At 53.4% G+C, this 19486-nt stretch overlaps 3 protein-coding genes across 3 annotated transcripts; 2 read left to right on the forward strand and 1 right to left on the reverse strand.

Annotated features, from left to right (window-relative positions):
* Positions 1-676: 676 nt before the first annotated feature.
* On the forward strand, positions 677-4255 carry COCSUDRAFT_54812 (intramembrane metalloprotease; the record flags this gene model as incomplete). Its single annotated transcript, XM_005643491.1, has 8 exons — positions 677-1085; positions 1296-1445; positions 1586-1752; positions 2142-2339; positions 2577-2755; positions 3097-3314; positions 3683-3852; positions 4079-4255. Exons 1-8 carry the CDS (start codon positions 830-832, stop codon positions 4253-4255), a joined length of 1515 nt encoding a protein of 504 aa, XP_005643548.1. The 5' UTR covers positions 677-829.
* Positions 4256-5652: 1397 nt separating this feature from the next.
* COCSUDRAFT_59845 (hypothetical protein) lies at positions 5653-9131 on the forward strand (the record flags this gene model as incomplete). Its single annotated transcript, XM_005643409.1, has 7 exons — positions 5653-5801; positions 6398-6542; positions 6781-6876; positions 7324-7517; positions 7871-8138; positions 8526-8635; positions 8876-9131. The coding sequence occupies 7 exons, from the start codon at positions 5653-5655 to the stop codon at positions 9129-9131; spliced, it is 1218 nt and encodes a 405-aa protein (XP_005643466.1).
* Positions 9132-10527: 1396 nt separating this feature from the next.
* Positions 10528-19119, reverse strand: COCSUDRAFT_38458 (putative valyl tRNA synthetase; the record flags this gene model as incomplete). Its single annotated transcript, XM_005643410.1, has 18 exons — positions 10528-10707; positions 11287-11418; positions 11678-11802; positions 12029-12228; positions 12499-12692; positions 13072-13311; positions 13762-13908; positions 14362-14486; positions 14673-14850; positions 15113-15194; positions 15472-15606; positions 15987-16213; positions 16550-16793; positions 17248-17438; positions 17879-18123; positions 18413-18551; positions 18718-18853; positions 19022-19119. The coding sequence occupies 18 exons, from the start codon at positions 19117-19119 to the stop codon at positions 10528-10530; spliced, it is 3018 nt and encodes a 1005-aa protein (XP_005643467.1).
* Positions 19120-19486: the final 367 nt, after the last annotated feature.

Raw genomic sequence — 19486 nt, forward strand, 5'->3', positions numbered from 1 at the left:
AAACTGTGCAGGTGGCTACACTCCACCTGGATGACTGGCTGGACGACGATGCCTCGCTCTGACTCCCCATTCTGTTATAGTCATTCTCCTCAGGTGTTGCGGTGCCTGCACTGGCCTGAGGCCTGCATCGGAGCCTTGGATGCCGTTGGAGCCGCCTCTGCTGCAGCTTGCAGGTGCAATACAGAAAGGGATGCTGAGTGCTGCCCACTCTGCCTACATCGAGCAGCTTGTTCAACACCATGGCCACTGGAGGTGAAGTTCTTGGGACTCTTGGGGCAAGGATATCGTCACCGAGGCGGCTTGCGCTCTGATAAAAGTATATAAATGTAAAAATCTACTGGTTTCTTGCTGCTGACAATTTTCAAAGCTTGCAGACACTTAGAAGCAGTACGGTACTAGGAAATCCAACACAACCGTCCCAAGAACGAAGCACTAACACACCGATCACCGAAGCGCCGATTAGAGATCCAGTAACCCGCACACACTTGTATGAATGATTGGTTCTGAATATTGCTGTGTCCTTCGAAAGTCTATCCAAGAGAATCCACGTGGAGAGGCTGGAGGTGACTCACTACAGCATCATGCCATTGTGGGCCTCATTTGCGTTGGTCGTGTCTCACTCCAAGACTGCAAACCTGCTGTGTTCGTCTGATCTGTTGCAGACACTTTTAAGAATATAGCAGAGCAAGTCGTTAACATTCGCTGCGTCGTATTTGCCTGTGCAAGGCTCCTAGTCTAAGCAAGTTTGTGTCGTCTCCTTGGAAAAGCGTGCAATCCTCGCAGATTGTTATTTAAACTACAGAACAAGACATCCATCAATAACAATCCAATGATGCAGATACAGCAGTCTTTAAGCAGGGGATGTCCAACATCCTGTCCACGTCACGCCCTGAAGCAGACAGCGAGGTCGCGGCAGATCGCTCCACAGAGTCTACAGTGCAGATATGGAGTAAAATCACCGAGTCGTCATCATCTGCATCGCCGACAGGGGCCCAGCAGATGTTGTTCCTCAAGAGATGCTTCTCACCAGGACACAGAGGAGGTCAACAGCCGGTCTGCTTTGCTGTCCGATCATGAAGAAGCAGGTATGATTTATCTCTTCATTCGCTGAATGCTACTTCTCACACCAATGACATATTCACTTTGTGGACAGCCAGGGTAACAGACTGTTTGAGAAGAATCCTGTCTGAGTGCTGCCTTAAGAAAAAAGTTGTACCACTCTAGGATTTTTTTGCGTGCAAGAAATCTAAATCTGCTCAGCTGCGTCTCACATCAACAATACTGATCATGGGCAGGAACCTCGGGGAACGTGGACAGCGAACCCTCAGCGTTGGAGCAGAGGAGTCAACCTAGGGAAAGATGGGAGCTGGCCTCCTGGATGCTTGGGCACAAACATCCAGGAATGAGCTCAGTGCTTCTGGGAGCTGCAGGATTCAGCCTACTGGGTGGAGCCCCTATCCAGACAGTCCTACAAACATGCAACTGTAGAAATCTGCGTCTGAATGATATGCATGCGATCTCTGATGCATCCCATCAGTCAACATGTGGGATTGTGCTGTGCTTGAGGATTGGTGTTTTATGGCAGGTGGTACAATTGACTTCTCTGGGCCACAGTCAATAGCCACGGCACTGGGAGTACTGGCAGGCATCATCGCCATCCATGAGTGCGGCCACTTTGCAGCCGCTCGCCTGCAGGGCATTCATGTGACCAAATTCGCCATTGGCTTCGGCCCTCCCCTCCTCAGCTACCAGGTGACCACCTGTCTCGCCTCCAGGTGTCCGCTGCACACATCCACAGTCATATTTCTGCTTGAGAGAAGATACATCCACTTACATTCGCGGCATCCTCTTTTAGTGCGCCCAGCACACCATGCTTTTTGCTTGCTAGAAGGCAGACACCCCAGAAGTTTGTGGTTTTGAGATGGACAGTCAAAGAGTGCTTATCGAATCAACAAGCCTCCTTTGGCTCCCGACAGGTCTCTAAAATGTATCAATTAAAAGTCACCGCAAGACATACAAGTCAGAGCGAGCGCCATAAGTAGGGAGAAAGGGCTGCCTCGCAGTTTCATGCAGTGGGTGCAACAACTTGCAAGACAACTCCGGCCCAGGAATACGATAATATAATAATTGCCAACTTACAGGGCAAGGATGTGGAGTACTCACTGCGCGCAATCCCCCTGGGCGGCTATGTGGCATTCCCTGACGATGACCCGGAGAGCAAGTATGAAGCAGAGGACCCGGACCTTCTGAAGAACCGCTCCATCGCAGAACGCGCTCTTGTCATCTCCGCCGGTGTTATCGCCAACATCATCTTCGCCTTCAGCATCCTCTTCACACAGGTTAGAGCGCCATTTTGGTCCGAGGCTCATATTCCAAAGCTCTCCTATGCCTGAATGTGGCTCGAATGGCCCATACAAGGGCTGAAGCTCTAGCTTGTAACATGGGTGTGAGAGTCAAGCAAAACCACACTATCTAGCAGACTCCTTTGGTCTTTTGGGCATTTGGATTTGAAATTTTGAATCTCAAACTTGAGATTTGCAGTTCCAAACCGAAAAAATAATGAGGGGCGTGTGCAGGTGTCGACGGTGGGGGTTTCGGAGAGCGTGTTCCGGCCCGGGGTGCTGGTGCCGGATGTCAGCCGCGCGTCGCCGGCGGCCGAGGCCGGGCTGCGCCGCGGCGATGTCATCCTCAAGGTGCAGGACCTGGAGGCCACCGCCAGCCGCTCTACCATCCCCCGCGTCGTCCAGTACATCATGTGCGCACCCCCACTGCTGCTCCACACCGCCTTTTCCGGCACACCAGATGAAAGATCGGCGTACACATGAACCTGCTAAGTCTTGAGTACTGCATTGTTTAGGATCTGCAACGAAAAACTTTGGTCAGGGAGTGAGTACTTTGTTTCATTTGCACCGCATCTTGTGCAGAGCATTTGGCTCACCTGTGAGCAGGAAGCAGCTCCTTTGGCTGCTGGGCGTGCTGTGTGATAGAAGTTACTGTATTGCTTGCAAAGGTAAATCCAGTGCAAGGTTGGGCTGACCTGATGGCACGGACAGGCTGCTGCTCAGTACTGATTGTATGGCTCGTCTGCATATATAGAGACCACCCAGAGAAGAAGCTGGACTTCACAGTGTCGCGCGGAGGCAGCATTGTGCACATTCCGGTCACGCCGGCGCTGGCGGCTGACGGCGGCGGCCGCATCGGCGTGTCCCTGGCGCCCAACGCAAAAATCGTGCGACGCGCGGCCAAGGGCATTTCTGAGGCCCTCTCCCTGACTGGCTCTGAGTTCTCGCGCCTCCTCAACATCGTCACCGGCGGTGCGCTGCCTACCCTCACAATGATCTAGACAAGGAGCTGAAGGAGTTCCTTGACAAATTGCAAGGCATCCCCCAGCAATGCCGGGCCGATCCAATAATTGGAATAAAGGTTTGCGCGCCTGAAAGCAGCACTGCCGGACCGTGCAAGTCTCAATGTGATTGTGGACGATGTCATTGCAAGAAAGCTTACTGATAGGGCTGGATGTGAGGCTGAGTCTTTCTAGACACCTCTGCCTTTAAGCAAAACATTTGAGGAGTTGAGGCAACCTTGCAAGGTGCTCTTGTGATCGTCACCCATGCAAATTTGTGAGTACATCAAGGTGAAGGAGAATGTGTGTTAAGAAAGGTCTGTGTGCATGCGTGGGCAGGGCTGCAGCAGGTGATCTTCAATTTTGAGAAGACAAAGGACTCGCTGTCTGGCCCGGTGGCCATAGTGGCGGTGGGCGCTGAGGTGGCGCGGTCTGACGCAGCGGGCCTGTTCCAGTTTGCAGCCATCCTCAACATCAACCTGGCCGTCATCAACATCCTCCCCTTGCCGGTGAGCTCATGTCACTTTTTCACCTGATGACATCAGTGCGTTTATCCTGAAACCACTGCATGAGCTGCACCTACCTGTCGCACGTTGTTCTCCGTTTGAGCAGAGGGGGCAGCAGCCTCTCTGCTGTCCCGACCAGAAGTTTTCTCAGCCTAATACCATGTCATTTGAGTCTGACTCTGCATGCAATGCCGAACTTGGAGCTGAAAGGTTGGTGCCGCTGATTCAGGCGCTGGACGGAGGGTATCTGGCGCTGCTTTTGGCAGAGGCGGTGCGCGGTAAGAAGCTGCCTGCCGGTGTTGAGCAGGGCATCATGGCTTCAGGATTCCTGCTTATCACTGCTGTTGGGCTGCTGCTCGTGCTGCGAGACACCCTGAACCTCACGCTCGGCAGCACTGGGTTGTGAATGGCTCTGGCGGTGTGGCGGACGATGTTGGGTGCAATAATATCTAGAGACAGCACCTGGTGTACCAACGGGAGAGTGTGCAAGCGAGGCAAACACATGTTAGGGAGAGGTGCAACATGGCAGGTAGTGTATTCTAGAGCAAGGCCCTGCCATGTGAGGATGGAGTCTGCCTACTGACCTATGCTATTTTTTCACTAGCTGTGCGCGTGCGGGCATGAACGAGGGGAGCAATATGACTGGCAACAGGCAACATTGACATTCTTTACCTTACTTGCTTGTTACTCTGTTCGCAACAATTTGCTGTACGTTGTTGGCATCATGCTGATGATCATGATGATTGGGGAACGCTGATTGGATGACATGTGGCCATGGGGTCTTGTGCTTGTACGCATGCATGCATGCGATGAGGGAACACATGAAAGTGCTTGGACTGAAAGCCTCCAAAGGCCTTAGGCTGAAGCCTTGATCTTAATATAACAGAAAGTGATGTTGTCATGTCCCTCCACCTTACGAATGTGCATGGAGTGAGGAAGCAATTTCCAGCTTCGCGGCAGCTTTTTCTTGGAATACGTGAAGCTGGCCTGCCACCTGACCATGACAGATGGTGCCCCCCAAATGATGGCGCGCGTCCCAGAGCCAGACGCAACCCGCACATCTTCTTGTCATCGCCAAGCACCCATCTTGTAGAAAGATTCGACTTTCCTGAATCAATTCAAGGCCGCTGCACGATATCAGTCACAGAAACAGGTCCTAGGCTCGGCTGGCGCTTGCAAGCCAGGTAGTGGCTGTGCTTCGGCCCCACCCCAGGTCCCCACATGCGCCATGAGCCTGCAGGTGATGTGCTTCCGGGTGTTCTGAGGTGATAATTAGTCTTTTGAGCCGGTCGAGGAGCATGCACGGCAATCACTTGGACGTCCACGAAAATACTGTACTGACGGAACCTTAGCTCTGGTGGTGCTGGCACTGTCTGAATATTTTGGCGTCAGATGCGGGTGCCCATTTGATGGACAATGCTTTCGTATGACTGGCAATCTGGTTGGTGGAGAGATCATTTGTGAGTGTCTTGAACCCTTTCTGAGCGACAAGGTCGACTTCCTCCGACCTTCACCATGCATTCTTCGCCCTTGTACTACCAATGTGCATCTATGTTTTCTGATCGTCTTGTCTGCTTGATGCACAGGTGCTATGTGCACTGAGCTGGGAGCATGACGGGGTTTCTGCGACGGGTGGTCTCGTGTCGACGACTCCCCGGCAGCGATCCTGAAGCTCCCGATCTGGAGTCTCCACTGCTTCTGAGCAAACTCAGCGGATCTTTCTCAGCCCCAGAGCTAGCACATCGCCAGCAGCACGCCCACAGCGGGCCAGATTCCCCAAATAGACACAGCCCAAGAAGGAAGATGGTAGGACAGCCCAAGCCCAAGCAATTCCAGCATCTGGCGTTTGCCTTCGTCTTAGGCGGCCTGCTGACCTACCTCTGCACCAGCCTCATGGGCAAGGCAGGCTCTCACCTGGGCTTCATCAACACCCAAGCATCCTTCCTTACCAGGTGATCCTTTTCCCTGTGAATAGCTGAGTACTTGTGGCTGCAGACTAATGACCTTCCTCCATACAAGAGTGCATCATCCGTCATATGGGCATGAGATCTCAAGGATGCCCGGAAGGTGTGCAAAATGTGAAAGGGCACTTGTTGAGAGTGCAGCTGTATTCTGATGCGCATATACACTGTGCACCGTGCCCACGGTCGATTGGTTCTTTCTTCAGATCTGGCGAGTCCATCAAGGGGTAGAATGTCTGGCAGTCCTACATGCAGCTTCTTTGCAGACGTACCTTGCCTCTTGCGCTAAAAAGCATTTTACAGATATGCCATTGGTGGAGAAAGCGGCAAGATAGGGAGGCTGGAGGGGGCGTATTGATACATTGCTGCAAGGCACCTAGCCCTGAGGGCTGGCACAAGCGTTTGGCAATACTTATAATAATTAATATTATTATTGTTACATTTTACGGACCTTTTGGGAGCCACCTGAGGCTCATTGGTCTTGTGGGCAGTCTGTCACTGCCCATCTTCATATCACAGACATCTCAGGTGTCTGCATTCCGTTAAAAATTTGGCAATAGTAATGGGTATGATGTGGTGTGCAACAGGCAGACACCGCCGGTCCCATGCAAGCCGGTGGATGAGCCGCGGCTGCCACCCGGCTATGGCCTTTCGCCACTGGCGCTCGGCAACTTGACAGGGAATGCCGCCGCCACAACTGACCGCCTCATTGTCGCCGTCAGGCACTCTGAAGTGAGCCCCCTGTCCTGCATATTTTTTATATTCTGGCCTAAAGGCCTCTAGCTTCCATTCTGTTGCCACTGATCAGCAGTCAGTCCTGATGGGCTCTTGAAAATGCCCAAAGAGGGTATTCTGCAAGTGGCTCTTTATGGAGCGGCTTAAAAGCTGCTGGCTGTGAGAGGGGAAGCAAGCGCGCCGACAATCTGCTCAGTCTCAGTCAGTCTCAGCACAGTCTCTTTACCCCTCACAGGACCCGCACCACTTAGAAGCCTACTGGAGTGGCAAGGTGCACCGCTTTTACAGGCGAGACCTGCACACCCTGGATATCAGGGAGGGCATGACGGAGGTGCGGCTCAATCCCAGCCGCACCGATTTTTGCAGCGCTGAAGGGATCCAAACGTCCCGCAGCGCATGTCCGTCATGTGCCCCAATGAAAGTTCCCATGTACAGTAAATCTGAATCCTGCAGACCAGGCCAGCACCTGACGTGATCGGCATGATTTGCCTGGCTCACTCTGCGAGGGTCCCCCATAGAACGGAAACCCAAGTCTTATGGGGGGCTCCAATAAAACTGAAGACTAGCCCTGTTCAGATATTCCACTATACCCAGACCCAGATGACAGAGTTTGACACCCACGAGAGTCTTATTAGTGAGAGGGCAGTGCACTGTTTGATGGACACTATTGCAGCGTGACTTTGTCATGCTGAACATCCTGAGGAGCTGCAATTAGGCCACGCTTTGTTTTCTTTACTAACTTTTTTTGTTTATGAAAGGGCGCTGTGGTTGCGCGCAGGACACATCGTGGCTGGACATCTACTTGTCGGAGATCCCCCACGTGGTATACCAGGTTGACGACTGGGACAAGACAACGGGTGCTGAGCATCGCACGCTGGTGAACAAAGGCAACGAGGCGATGGCCTACCTCCAATTCATCATCGACTACTGGGGCCGCCTGCCCGCCTCCATCGTATTCCTGCACGGCCACAGGTGACCGCAGCATGCGCGCACCTGCTTACTGTTACATGCTACGCTTCTCCCTGCAAGGTTCGCAAATGACGCATTGTGGGACGCCCAGTCGAGGTTGAAGCAGCAGTATTTTCAGACCTAAAGCGGCAGTTTTGCTTGGAACAGAGCTTCATGATATAGCTCCTGGATAAGATCAGGATACCATTGCACCATTTTTAGCACAGCAGGGATGTTTGACATACTTTTGGAGCTTGTATGAGGCTAGCCTTGCAGCCAGGAAGCTTCTCTTGCATTTGGCAAGAGGGTGCTGTTAATCACGGGTGAAACATAACCCATACTTTTATTGTATATTTATTATCCATGTTACGCCGCAGGGGCACTTGGCACGTGGACGACCATGTGCCGATCCTGCGGCGGGTGCGTTGGGGGCAGGTCCCTTACGGGAACCTGCGGTACCGTAACGGACCCCACAACCGGCTGCGGTGGAAGTGCGGCAACGAGACGGCCGACCCGGCATTCCGCAAGTTTGACTGCAACTGGGTCGGCAACTGGATCTACCCGGGCTCGCTCAAGCCGCGCCGTGAGAAGCTGATCACGCCCATGAACAAGGACGAGTGGATCGACTCCGTGGAGCTGACCGAGGTGCGCAGCGTTCTCTCCTTTGAATGCTGTGCCAAGTTAGGCTCCTGATGCTTTCAGAATTACTGACCCTCCCCCATGTTCTGCTGCAAGTGAGAATCAAACGCAATACAAGTTGTGATTGCCAGATGTGATGTGCATGCTTGGCAGGCGGCCAGGGCTGGTCCATCAGGCAAATGAGGTAATAGATGCTAGGTGTGACCGGTGCAACATGCACAGATGCTGAATAGCACTGCAGATGTTGCAAGCTGTGTACTGTGATGTCATGTTGGGGTTGAGGAGCACCGCCTTTTCTCCTGCCTTTGCAAGACAACACAGGCATTTGCGCCTGTTGTAGCTCGGGATCAAGGCAGACCAGTTGCACATAGCAAGAGTGCTGTGTGTGCACAGGTGTGGGACCAGACGTTTGCTGAGGAGCTGGGCCCCATGCCGCATGTCATCCACGGGCCTTGCTGCGCCGAATTCATCGTCTCCCGTGAGCGCATCGAGGCACACCCCAGGTGAGTGGCACCGCAATCCACCCTTCTATTGGCAATATCAACCCCATCCATCTGCCATTTGTCTAGGATCAGGGGTGCAATGACTTCCCAGAAATCTTTCAAGATGACCAACTTTGTGTGCATAGAATTTAGCATAGAGGCTCTTGACAATGTCTTGTCCAGATGAATGCTATCAAGGAAACTTGATGCACAGATGCAATTCCTGTCAACTGGCTGCTGAGGTTTTGGCGCATGGCACAGGGAGTTCTACGTGCGTCTGCGCGACTGGATCCGCGACACGGAGCTGGACCGCTACAGGAGCGGGCGCGTGTTTGAGTACATGTGGGCCATCATATTTGGCGAGCCGGCCGTCACCGAGCCCATCGAGGAGTGCGACCTGCTGCGCTGCACCGAGGAGGACCGAGCCGCCGCTGCCGCGCCGACTGCCGCCTCTGCGCGCCACTACATCACCACCACCAACACCAAGGACGATGCTCTGCGCCGCACCGCGCATTGAAGCAGCGGGCTTCAATATCCCAAGGATCATGAACTGGGCGATCTTGGAGTCATGCGCAAGGAGAAGGCCCTGCGCCGAGCTGCTCGCAAATTCCTTGTGCGGTGTCATGGGTCTGAGACACTCTCTTTCAAGTATCAGAGTTTGGGGCGCTCCTAGGCGCCAAGGGCGGGGGGCTGCATTCCTGAGAAGCAGCCAAGGAAAATAGCTGCAGAGCAGCAGACAATGGCGGATGGGTGGACAGGCTCGGCTGCAGGTGTCGTTGTGGTCACTTGAAGAGAAGCAGCCGGTCTTAGTTTGGGGGATGAATGCATGCAGCATTATTCAAGCTGAGCATGCCAAGTGAAATGTCGCTGCCACAAGCATGGCGACGTTTTGGGATATTCTTATGAGGTGTTAATTATATGCGTCGTGGGTAGAGTCGTAGTGAGGGCTACCTTTGCAGCAGATCTTGCAGTGGTGGAAAAGCCCACAAGAGAACAGCAGCCTGGGCACCTCGAACCAGGCAAAGGAGAGAGTGTGGATCACCTGAACGCCTTCAGTTGAAAATGAACCGGATGAGAATTGTAGGAGGCAAGCTTGCAAGAGTATTCTGCATGAACAGACAGAGGCAATCTGCATGTTAAGCTCAGCAGATGCAGGTCATGATAGGTAAAATTAGTTTTGTTGACATCATTGCAATGCAGGTGATGGCAGCGGCATTTGGTGGTATGTACACAAAGCTATTGGTATTGAGGAGCGTGGACTGAGAAACCGGCAGAACTTAGACTCCTCCTTGACTTCTGTTGAGGCTCTCTGATGTTGAGACTTTGCAGCATGTGTCTCAATGGTTGGACCTGTTTGCATGAAGTTTGCGGCACTGACGACTACTCTTGAGCTCTTTATGGTGATCTACTACAGTGGTCAGTAGCACGATACCTTGACCCAGCTTTATGGGTTCCGGCTTCTCAAAGCAAACTTCTCATTTTGTTGTGTGCTCTTCAAATTCACAGTGTATGCCTAGTAAATATGTCTTATCCCAATTAATGCAGCTCCAGATACTCGCGCATTTTATGCACCAGTTCATTTATGATGGGCCAAGCTTGATCGGATCTCAGGAGTTGTGGGCACGTTGCTCGAAGTTAGCAGAGGCAGACCTCAGTTGGGAGTCAAGCAGTTGCATTGTACATGCTCATGTAAATAATCTCTTTCAAATTCAATGTCAGCCCTGAGCGGGCCAACAATGACGTTATACTGCTCCTGATTGACGATAAGAATGCCCTACAAGTATGATGTGGAATCAACTGCATGGTCATACGTCGAAGGTTTTTGTCCAGGAAACTCCCAGTCTGTTGGCTCTATAGATACAGACAAGCAACCCAAGAATTGAAAAGCAAAGGTTCTCTCAAGCACAAGTTTCTCAGCGCTGCTGCGCCCGTTCCAGCATGCTTTTGAGGTGCTGCTGCAGCATGGCTTCCTCGTCCGCCAGGCTCTTCAGCTTCTCGGCGTCCGCTCTCCTGATGTCCTCTGGCGTCTTCTCCTCATAATCGCTCATGCTTCGCTTCGTGTTCAGCACCTCGATCTGCTCTGCCAGCTTGGCCTGTGCGCACACATCCACCCCTTGCTGCCAAGCCTCCAAAGGTATTATATGTACTGGGAGTTTGATTTTTTTGATTTACTGGCGGTCAAGGGACCATCGGTCAAGACTTTGGGTGTCAAACAGGACTGCCCACCACGCATGCGCAAGTCGTGGCTGTACAAATAAACACACCAGGTGCACCTCAGAAAGTACGTCAAGAGTTGCATGGTGTGTCTTCAAGGCTGCGTTGAGCTGGCTACAGGTGACTTGATAACAAATCTACACACTGACCAGTGGACTTTCGCTTCTCCTCAGCTGTAGAAGATCAGTAGTCACAATTTAGCAAGCTTGTCTGCAGATGAACCTTGCCTCTGTGTGTAAACAAATATTCAACATTTATAATAACAGTGATAGTACGGTAATAATATAAACTAAGCAAGGGGCTGCGTGGTGCGCGCAGGGGAGCCAGCGGCAGCTGACGCACGTGGGCCGTGAAGGATGCTTACCAGCATATGCATTTACCATATGCACACACAGGTCAGCAGACTCAACCATGGTCAGTGGTTGGCTTAAGACCCCATAGAGGATGTGGGCCGCTACCTGCTTGGCCTGCAGCTTCTCTGCCTCCTTCTGTGGGTCCACAATGCCTTCCAAGTCCAAGCACACCGTCATGGCATCATTCACCACATACACTCCACACCCCTTGGGAGCCTCCTCCCCCTCCTGCAACACCTGCACAGCCACCAGCACGCAAGCTCGTCAGCATGCCTCACAACACACACGGGAGCAATTGTACAACCCACGGTAAGGTCTGGGCCAGAGTGAGTTCAAGAATGACTCTCATGTGGAGCACTGAGCGCTGCTGAGCAGTATCCCAGTGACAAATCAGATTATTAAATGATATAACTCAACTTCTGATGTCTTCAATCGTTGCTCAGCAACCGGGCACGCGGTCTGTCATTCAGCAGCCAATAACCATAGGATGCCTCACCTTGACTGTGTCTGAGAGCGCCAGGGTGCCTATGAGCTCAGAGCATCTCCGCAGCACGTCCGCGCTGGAGGCCACCTTGCATGCAATGTGCAGCGCCTGCCTCTGCTTCGTTTTCAGGTCGTAGTCTGCAACCCACCACACATTCCAATCAGCACAAACAAGCCACCACTTTGCACAGCAAACTTCTTAGCCACCAGCCCCCAGCCAGCAGCAGGACAATCTCCCTAGCAGAACAGCTGCTTGCCAGATCACATGTCGCTGGTGTTGCAGTGATTATAAACCCATCGAACGCCTAAAAAACAGAGACTCCTTCACATTCATGTGCAGACATGTGCCGGCATGTGCACGCACCTGACCGCAGGCTGCGCGCGGCCCTGACGACGTCCAGGATGAGGGCGACCTCGTCCTCTCCGGTGGGGTCGGCCCAGGACGGCTGCGCGGCCGGGAACGGCGCTATCATGATGGAGGCAAAGCCGCCTGACTGATCCCGTCGCCCCGGCAGCCGCTGCCACAGCTCCTCCGTCACAAACGGCATGAATGGATGCAGCAACCTGCGCAGCACCAACACAAACTTCCACGACTCACCATTACTGGTCATGACTATGCAATACCTACTACTGCCGAGCTACCCGTTAGTCCATGATGCACAACAAACCAGTGCCACTGGCTTGCATGATGGCAATGGCAACAGTCCCCAGCAGCGCAACAGGCACCAGAGACTTCTCAGGAGCCTGTGGCGTCTTTGCAACAGGCCACCAGGTGCATGTGAATGCATGCCTCACACAGCCTAAGTGGGAGGAAGAACGGGAGGAAGCTGTCACCTGAGGCCGGTGTCTAGACAGAGCCAGAGGGTGTCCTTGTAGGCTTGCTGCCCTTCTGGGCTGCTGGTAAATGCGGCCGGGGCGGCCGTCTCCGCGCCCGCGGCCTCGGCTTCCGCGCCCGGCCGTGGGATCACCGGCTTCACCAGCTCTACGAACACGTCGCACAGGTCGTACTGCCACCAGCCGTACAGCGCCTGTGAGGCAACACGACTTCAGCCGCGTTGCACTTTGCAAATGGGCCTGAACAGAGGCGGACCTTGTAGCGTACACTGTAAAGGTAGGCATCCACGTGCTGTACTAAGGCATCTGAGCACCTTCCAGTATGTGATACACACGTAGGGAGCGAGTGGTCTCTGATACCTCAAGAAATCTCTTCATCTAAAAAATCTCAAAAGATGAGAAATGTCTCTGACATGTGATAGTACCTTAATACCAGGGACTACTTTTAGCACCACTTTCTAGAATTCTAGTTGCTCATGAGATAGTGTAAATCTTCCAACAATGCCAGTGAAGGTCACAAGTCATGCTGAGCTCCACAGAAGAGTACAGCAAACATGCCAAGTGAGATCTGACCTGGGTGCCGTCTGCGAAGCTGTAGGTCTCAAAGCCGGTGACCACTTTCTGCGTGGCGGCGTTGAGGCGGGAGAGGATCCATCGGCAGGGCAGCGGCAGCTGCGCGGCGGCTGGCAGCTGCGGCGAGGGCCGGAAATCGTCGCCGAGGCGCTCGAGCGCGAATTTGACGGCGTTCCAGAGCTTGTTGCACCAGTAGCGGTTGGCCACCACGCGCTTTATGTCCAGGTTCACGCTCAGCGCCTGCGTGGGTAGCAACCCAGACAATCTCAGACTCTATTTTCAAGAGGAGTGATCAAGTTGAATGCAGGGCTTTATCCCCAAGCACACACTGCACACTCAACAAGCTCATGCCGAAATATAGTGTGCTGCTAAGGCATGCTGGAGCATCCCAACATCTTGTCTGAAGGAGAGTTGACTTTGCTCTGCAGCTTAACTTGCAGGTATTTGTTGCACTTCATTCGTGCTGTTGTCAAGAAGAAAGTGATTTGCTGTTAGAGTTTGCTGTGCAGGTTCCACAAAATATGTTGCCCATGTTGCGACGCTCTCTCCTAATTACATGTAGAGCCTCCCTGGCACAGTCTGGTGCCTAATGCAGAGGTGTGATTAATAGGGAAGTATCCAGCATTATTTAAACAAAGATTTTGGCATGATACGGTTGCGCAGTTGTGCATGCAGGCAGAATGCGGTCACCTGCGAGGTGTAGGAGAGGAGGGTGAAGCGCAGGGCGTCGGTGCCGCACTCCTCGATGCCCTCAGGGAAGTCCGCCTTCTGGCCCTGCTTCGCCCTCTCCATCTCATTCTTCTCCAGGTTGCCCCCCCCCAGCGTGGAGTACAGCCCCTGCAGCCATCCAGGCTCAACTGTCTAAGAATCCTGCCGCAAGATGCTCATCTGAAGGGTCTGCAAGCCTTGCAAAGCAACGTCTACTGGATATAATCCCATTGCCGTGAACGCTTGCTGAGGCTCTCTCAGCCTGATTTACTTTTTGTTTTAAGTTGCATCTGGGGCAGGAGGTGCAGCCAAGGGCAAAAGGTGTGAAGCAGTGATGACCCCGTCCAGCCAACCTACTCAAGAGGCAATCCCAGCAGCTCTTGAAGTGGGTCTGTGACAGAACGCGGTCAGCCCGCTGCACGCTCTTGCTTGCACAGGCTGCATCCCCTAACCCTCCAGCACTGCCAGACAGCAAATCTGCTGTGCGTTCTCTGGGTGAAACACCTTGGCAGGGTGAAATTTTCCGAGCCCACGCTTGTGAAGTTTTCCTAGCCTGTTTAGGGCGTCAGGCTCAGTATGTACCTCTAGTGAGATGCCCTCGATGACATGGAGGGGGTCGATGACATTTCCCAGGGACTTGGACATCTTGCGGCCGTGCGCGTCCCTCACCATGCTGTGCAGGTAGATCTGCTTGAATGGCACCTCCCCTGCACAACGCCCATAGTATTTTCCCCTTCATCATCCGCAACCCTCTCATTCAGCTTGCCCCGCCCTGCTTTGTATTGTCCACCAGAATGGCAGAAAAAGCGCCATGCATGCCAGTAATTGATCAAAAGGCAAGCTGGAACGTGCTCTGCTGAGGTCAGCAATGAAGTGAAAGACTGCTGGCTCACCGGTGAGTTTCATGCCCATCATGACCATGCGGGCGACCCAGAAGAAGAGGATGTCGTGCCCCGTCTCCAGCAGCGTTGTCGGGTAGTACTTGGCCAGATCAGGCGTCTGCTCCGGCCAGCCAAACACCGAGAAGGGGAACAGGCCCGAGGAAAACCAGGTGTCCAACACATCATCGTCCTGCCATTGCACAACGACAATCTCTCCAGACAAACGGGGTTTTGTTGAGTGATATTGTAACAATAAGCGAGGTTGCAGATCTTGAATAATGGCGGGTGGTCTAGGCCCGTGAATCTGTGAATTGCTCCATGCTGCAAAAGGCTTGGAAGAATGTTCAGGAATATGTGACAGAGCTGCTGTGATGCATGTGAAAGGCTTACTTAAGCAACAAAATAATAATGTAGGTAAGGAAGGATCAGCGAGGGAGAGGATACATGCCCACCTGCACCAGGTTCTGGACCTTTCCAGGGAAGCGCTCTTCAGCGACCTTCCTGGCTGACTCGGCATCGCGCGCCACCACCCACCTGCACATGCACTCCAGTCATTGCAAGGATTCCATGTGTATTTCATCTCGCTTCAGCTTTTCTGCATCAGCTGCCGTCTTCACTTGGAAAGTCTGGCATGGATTTGCATGTGAGAGGACAGCGGTATTCATGGAGAGCGCATGCGCTCAAATCACACAGCCATCTATGCAAGGTTCACCATAGCATCCTTCAGGAAGCTGCAGGAAGGATTAGTCTCTTTTAAGAGTAAATACTAAAGTTCTGCAGGAAGGGTTGTAGCCGTAACATTGCAGCATACCTGTCCATGCGCTCGTCCATGGTGCCTGGGGGCGCTGCATCTCCCTCGCCCTCAAGGGTCACGTAGTAGGCGGGGATTCGGTGGCCAAACCACAGCTGCCGGCTGATGCACCAGTCACGGATGTTCTCCAGCCACCTGTGAAGGTAAAGCCAGCTCAGCACAGCCCAGCCCAGCCCAGCCCGGCAATGACTCGCCAGCCCCATGTGCTACACTTCTCCTAGTTTGAGCCCAGCGCAAGTGATCTGCTCACCGCTGGCCTGAGCCAAGCCAGTAAGGAGTGCGAGGGCATCTAATAGAGAACATCGAGCCGCAATCCATGCCCGACGTGTTTGTACATGTTTCTTTATGGTTGTACGCTCTGCCACTGACGTCAAGTAAGTGGGGACAGAGAGAGTGATTTATTTTAATGCTGCGCGATGTCAAGTCAGAATGCAATCAACAACATGACAACCAGGCAGATGTGAATCATGGTACAGCTCGCACAGTAAGGCAGGGAGGCGTAGAACACTGCAGACCTGAACCAGGTGGCCTTGAACTCGTCGGGTAGGATTGAGATGCGGCCGTCGCGCACGGCGGCACAGGCATCGTCGGCCATGCCCTTGCAGGACACCCACCACTGCGGCTTGAGCACCGGCTCTATCACGTCCTTGCTGCGGCTGCACAGGCCCAGTCGCATCGCGTTGCCCGCCTCCCCACGGTACAGCCCCTTCTCCTTCAGCCAGTCCACCACCGTCTTCCTCGCCTGCCACACCCACCATACAGCACAGTCAGCGACAGCTGATACGAAATTCAGAACAAGTGCGCCGTCACAGGAAGTGCTCAGTGCTTGTACTCTATGTGAGAAGATTGGAGCAGGGCACCGCACCGTCCTGCAAAGTGTTTGTGACAGTTGATCAACAGGCCACCCAATTTTGTGTTGCTTCACCAATCAGCAGAAGGAGACAGTAAGAGATGTACCAATGATAACCTCACCATCGAGCACTTGAGGGTGAAGAAAAAGGTGCGAGATGTACCGATGATACACCCAACCTCAGGCAATGAAAGGTTGAAGAATGACTGGCGAACATTCTAGAAATACCTGGAAGCGGGGTTGGCCGGCAAACTGGCCGCCGCGCTCGTTGATGGCGCCGTCGTTGGTAAGGATGTTGATGAAGTCGAGGGCGTGGCGCTTGCCAGTGGCGAAATCGTTGGGGTCGTGCGCGGGTGTGATCTTGACCGCGCCCGTCCCAAAGGATATGTCCACCAACTCCGCGTCGGTGATGATGGGGATCTTGCGCCCGTCCAATGGGTGCACCACGTGCTTGCCGTGGAGGTGCGCGTACCTACATGCGCGGGGGTTGTGTCGCGTCTATTACCAACTCCATCATATGATATGACCATGGGCAGTGAAAGACTGCCTGCAAGACCAATGAGCCTCAGGTGCCTGCCAACAGGTCTGTAAAACTCAGTAAGAATAAAAGTAAGGCATGCCCACGCCAGCAATGAGGTGAGCTGCACCATGCAATTTGTGAAGCACCTCCTTGGGAACCATGTTGCTTTTACTCAGATACAGTAATGCAAATAACCTCCTCGGTTACGCATTTTGCATGTAATGTCAAGGGCACCGCTTGACCAGGATCTCTTAGGGCAGTAGCTCGCAGGGCATCCTATTTAGATATCCGAGCAATGACAACATTTGCCTGGAGGCCAGTACAGTGAAGCCTCTTTACCATATACATCAGCAGTCCGCAGCTAAGAATTGCACAAGGGTGTCAAGCACAAGGCAGGGGCGCACACCGTGGGTCATCTGGGTGCACAGCCACGGCCGTGTCGCCGAGCATGGTCTCCGGCCGCGTTGTGGCCACCACGATCTCGCCAGCGCCGTCCTCCAGCGGATATGCAAACGAGGTGAGCACGCCAAACATCACCTTCTCGTCATACCCCGGCACCGCCAGCTCGGTGTTCTCGGCAATGTCGATGTAGTCCACCTGTCAGTGCAGCACCAGCCATGTGAGTGTCACATTTTAAAAGTTGAGCATTTTTTGCACATCAAGGATGGCATGAGGCGGATGTGCTGTGCAGAGAGGCTGAACTGTTATCTACAGGACTGCGAAGTGTTGGCAAGCACCGAAATCCCATAATCGTCCTCTCATCTCTCAGGTCACCATTGACGGGCATCAAGGTGCTCTACGCTGTGGGCGAACGCCAGTTTCCCATGATTCCACTCTCGTTTCTCAAGTCACCATGAAGGGCAATGAAGGTGTTCTGCGCTGGATCATACATCGCTGCATTGTCTGCATTTGGCCTTCAACGAAGGTGGCAGCTAGCCAAGGAAGGGTCAAAACAAACTATAAAAGTAAGGCATAAGGCAATTCACGGAGAATTGAAAGTAAGGCAGAAGGCAATTTAGGCAAGCTGAGTGACATGCCTCGATGTCGGAGACGGCGGTCTTGAGGCGGGTGCACCAGTTGACCAGGCGGTTGTCGCGGTAGATGAGGCCCTCCTTGTGCAGCCGCAGGAATGCTTCCAGCACGGCCGCGCTCAGCTTGTCGTCCATGGTGAATGCCAGGCGGGACCAGTCCGGCGAGGCCCCCATACGCCGCAGCTGCGCCAGGATCTTGCCTCCGTAAGTGTCCACCCACTTGTACACCTCCCCCACAAACGCTTCCCGCCCTGCACAGCGTCCCGCGCAACTTCGGAAATGGAAGTTGCAGGCAAGCCACAGGGTTCCAAACAAAGCCCACGATTTTCCCAAGGGCCCACTGACTGAAGGACATCCTGACTTCTCACTGTGATACTGCATAATATTCTACAATTCTGAGATTTCAGGAGCCCAGGACCCCTTTCTGATCTGCTATGCAATCCCTCCTCTGTCGCCCACTTGCCTTAGGCAGTGGCAGCTCTGGTGAACATATCTAAAGCTGAGAGTGAGCAGGGCAGTGCACAAGAGGCCATGACGCACCCAGGTCGTGGCGTGTGATGCCCTGCTCCCGCTGCAGCTGCTTCTCGACCACGGTCTGCGTGGCAATGCCTGCATGGTCTGTTCCAGGTACCCACAGAGCGTTGCGCCCGCTCATGCGATGCCACCGCGTCAGTGTATCCTGCACACCCCAGCACTTCTCACCCCTGTTCAAGAGCTCTGGCATGGAGTACGGACCTGTACACAGTGATCTGCACATGTAACTTAGCATGGGATCAGGATGCACCAGACATGGCAACAGACAATAAAATTGCAAAGGCACGGATGAGGGAGATCACAATGCTGACCTCTACGGCGACCATGAGAGCATGGCCAAGGTGCAACGAGCCCGTCACATTGGGGGGTGGGATAACGATCACAAATGGCTCTGCATCGCTCTTGTCATTCGGCTTGAAGTAGCCGCAGTCCTCCCACCAAGCATATCTGCACACGCCAATCAATTTCACTACGATAGATTTTACATTCCAACCATGCATGCCCTGCAAAAAAGCTGCAAGAAAGGTCAGTCCAGATGCAGCACAATGCGCTGTTCACTACCTAGGACAGCTTTGCCTGAGTACAGGATGCAGACAGTGTGTGAGTTAAGCGTACGTAGCAGCTTCCACGAATTTGGGGTCGTAGCCCTTGGGCATCTCTGCAGCGTAGTCCTTCTTCTGGCCCTTGGGCGTTGCCCGTGCCGCATCGATCATTTGCTGCACAGCCTGTGCCTCCGCAGCCTGGACACAAGGAAGACAGCAGATAAGAGTCTGCAGGGTAATCAGTACCTGAGACTACGCATAAGACGGTGGCTTGCTCGTCTGTGCATAGATGTATTCGAGCGCTGCAGCACTGCCTTGTCTGCCTCACCGTCTTCTCCTCTGCCTCCTTCTTGGCCTTGGCCTTCTTTGAGTCGACATCTTTTGGAGCTGCTGCCTTGGCAGCTTTGGCAGCGGCCTTGGCCTTCTTTGCCGCTTTCTCCTTGGCCTTTGCGTCCTGCACATCACACAGGCCTGGCATGCATAACCTCTCCTGGCCATCTATGCGCTGAAAAGCGATGTAAATGACAACACCAGGCAG

The sequence above is a fragment of the Coccomyxa subellipsoidea genome (assembly GCF_000258705.1).
Source record: "Coccomyxa subellipsoidea C-169, whole genome shotgun sequence".
Lineage (NCBI taxonomy): Eukaryota > Viridiplantae > Chlorophyta > Trebouxiophyceae > Coccomyxaceae > Coccomyxa > Coccomyxa subellipsoidea.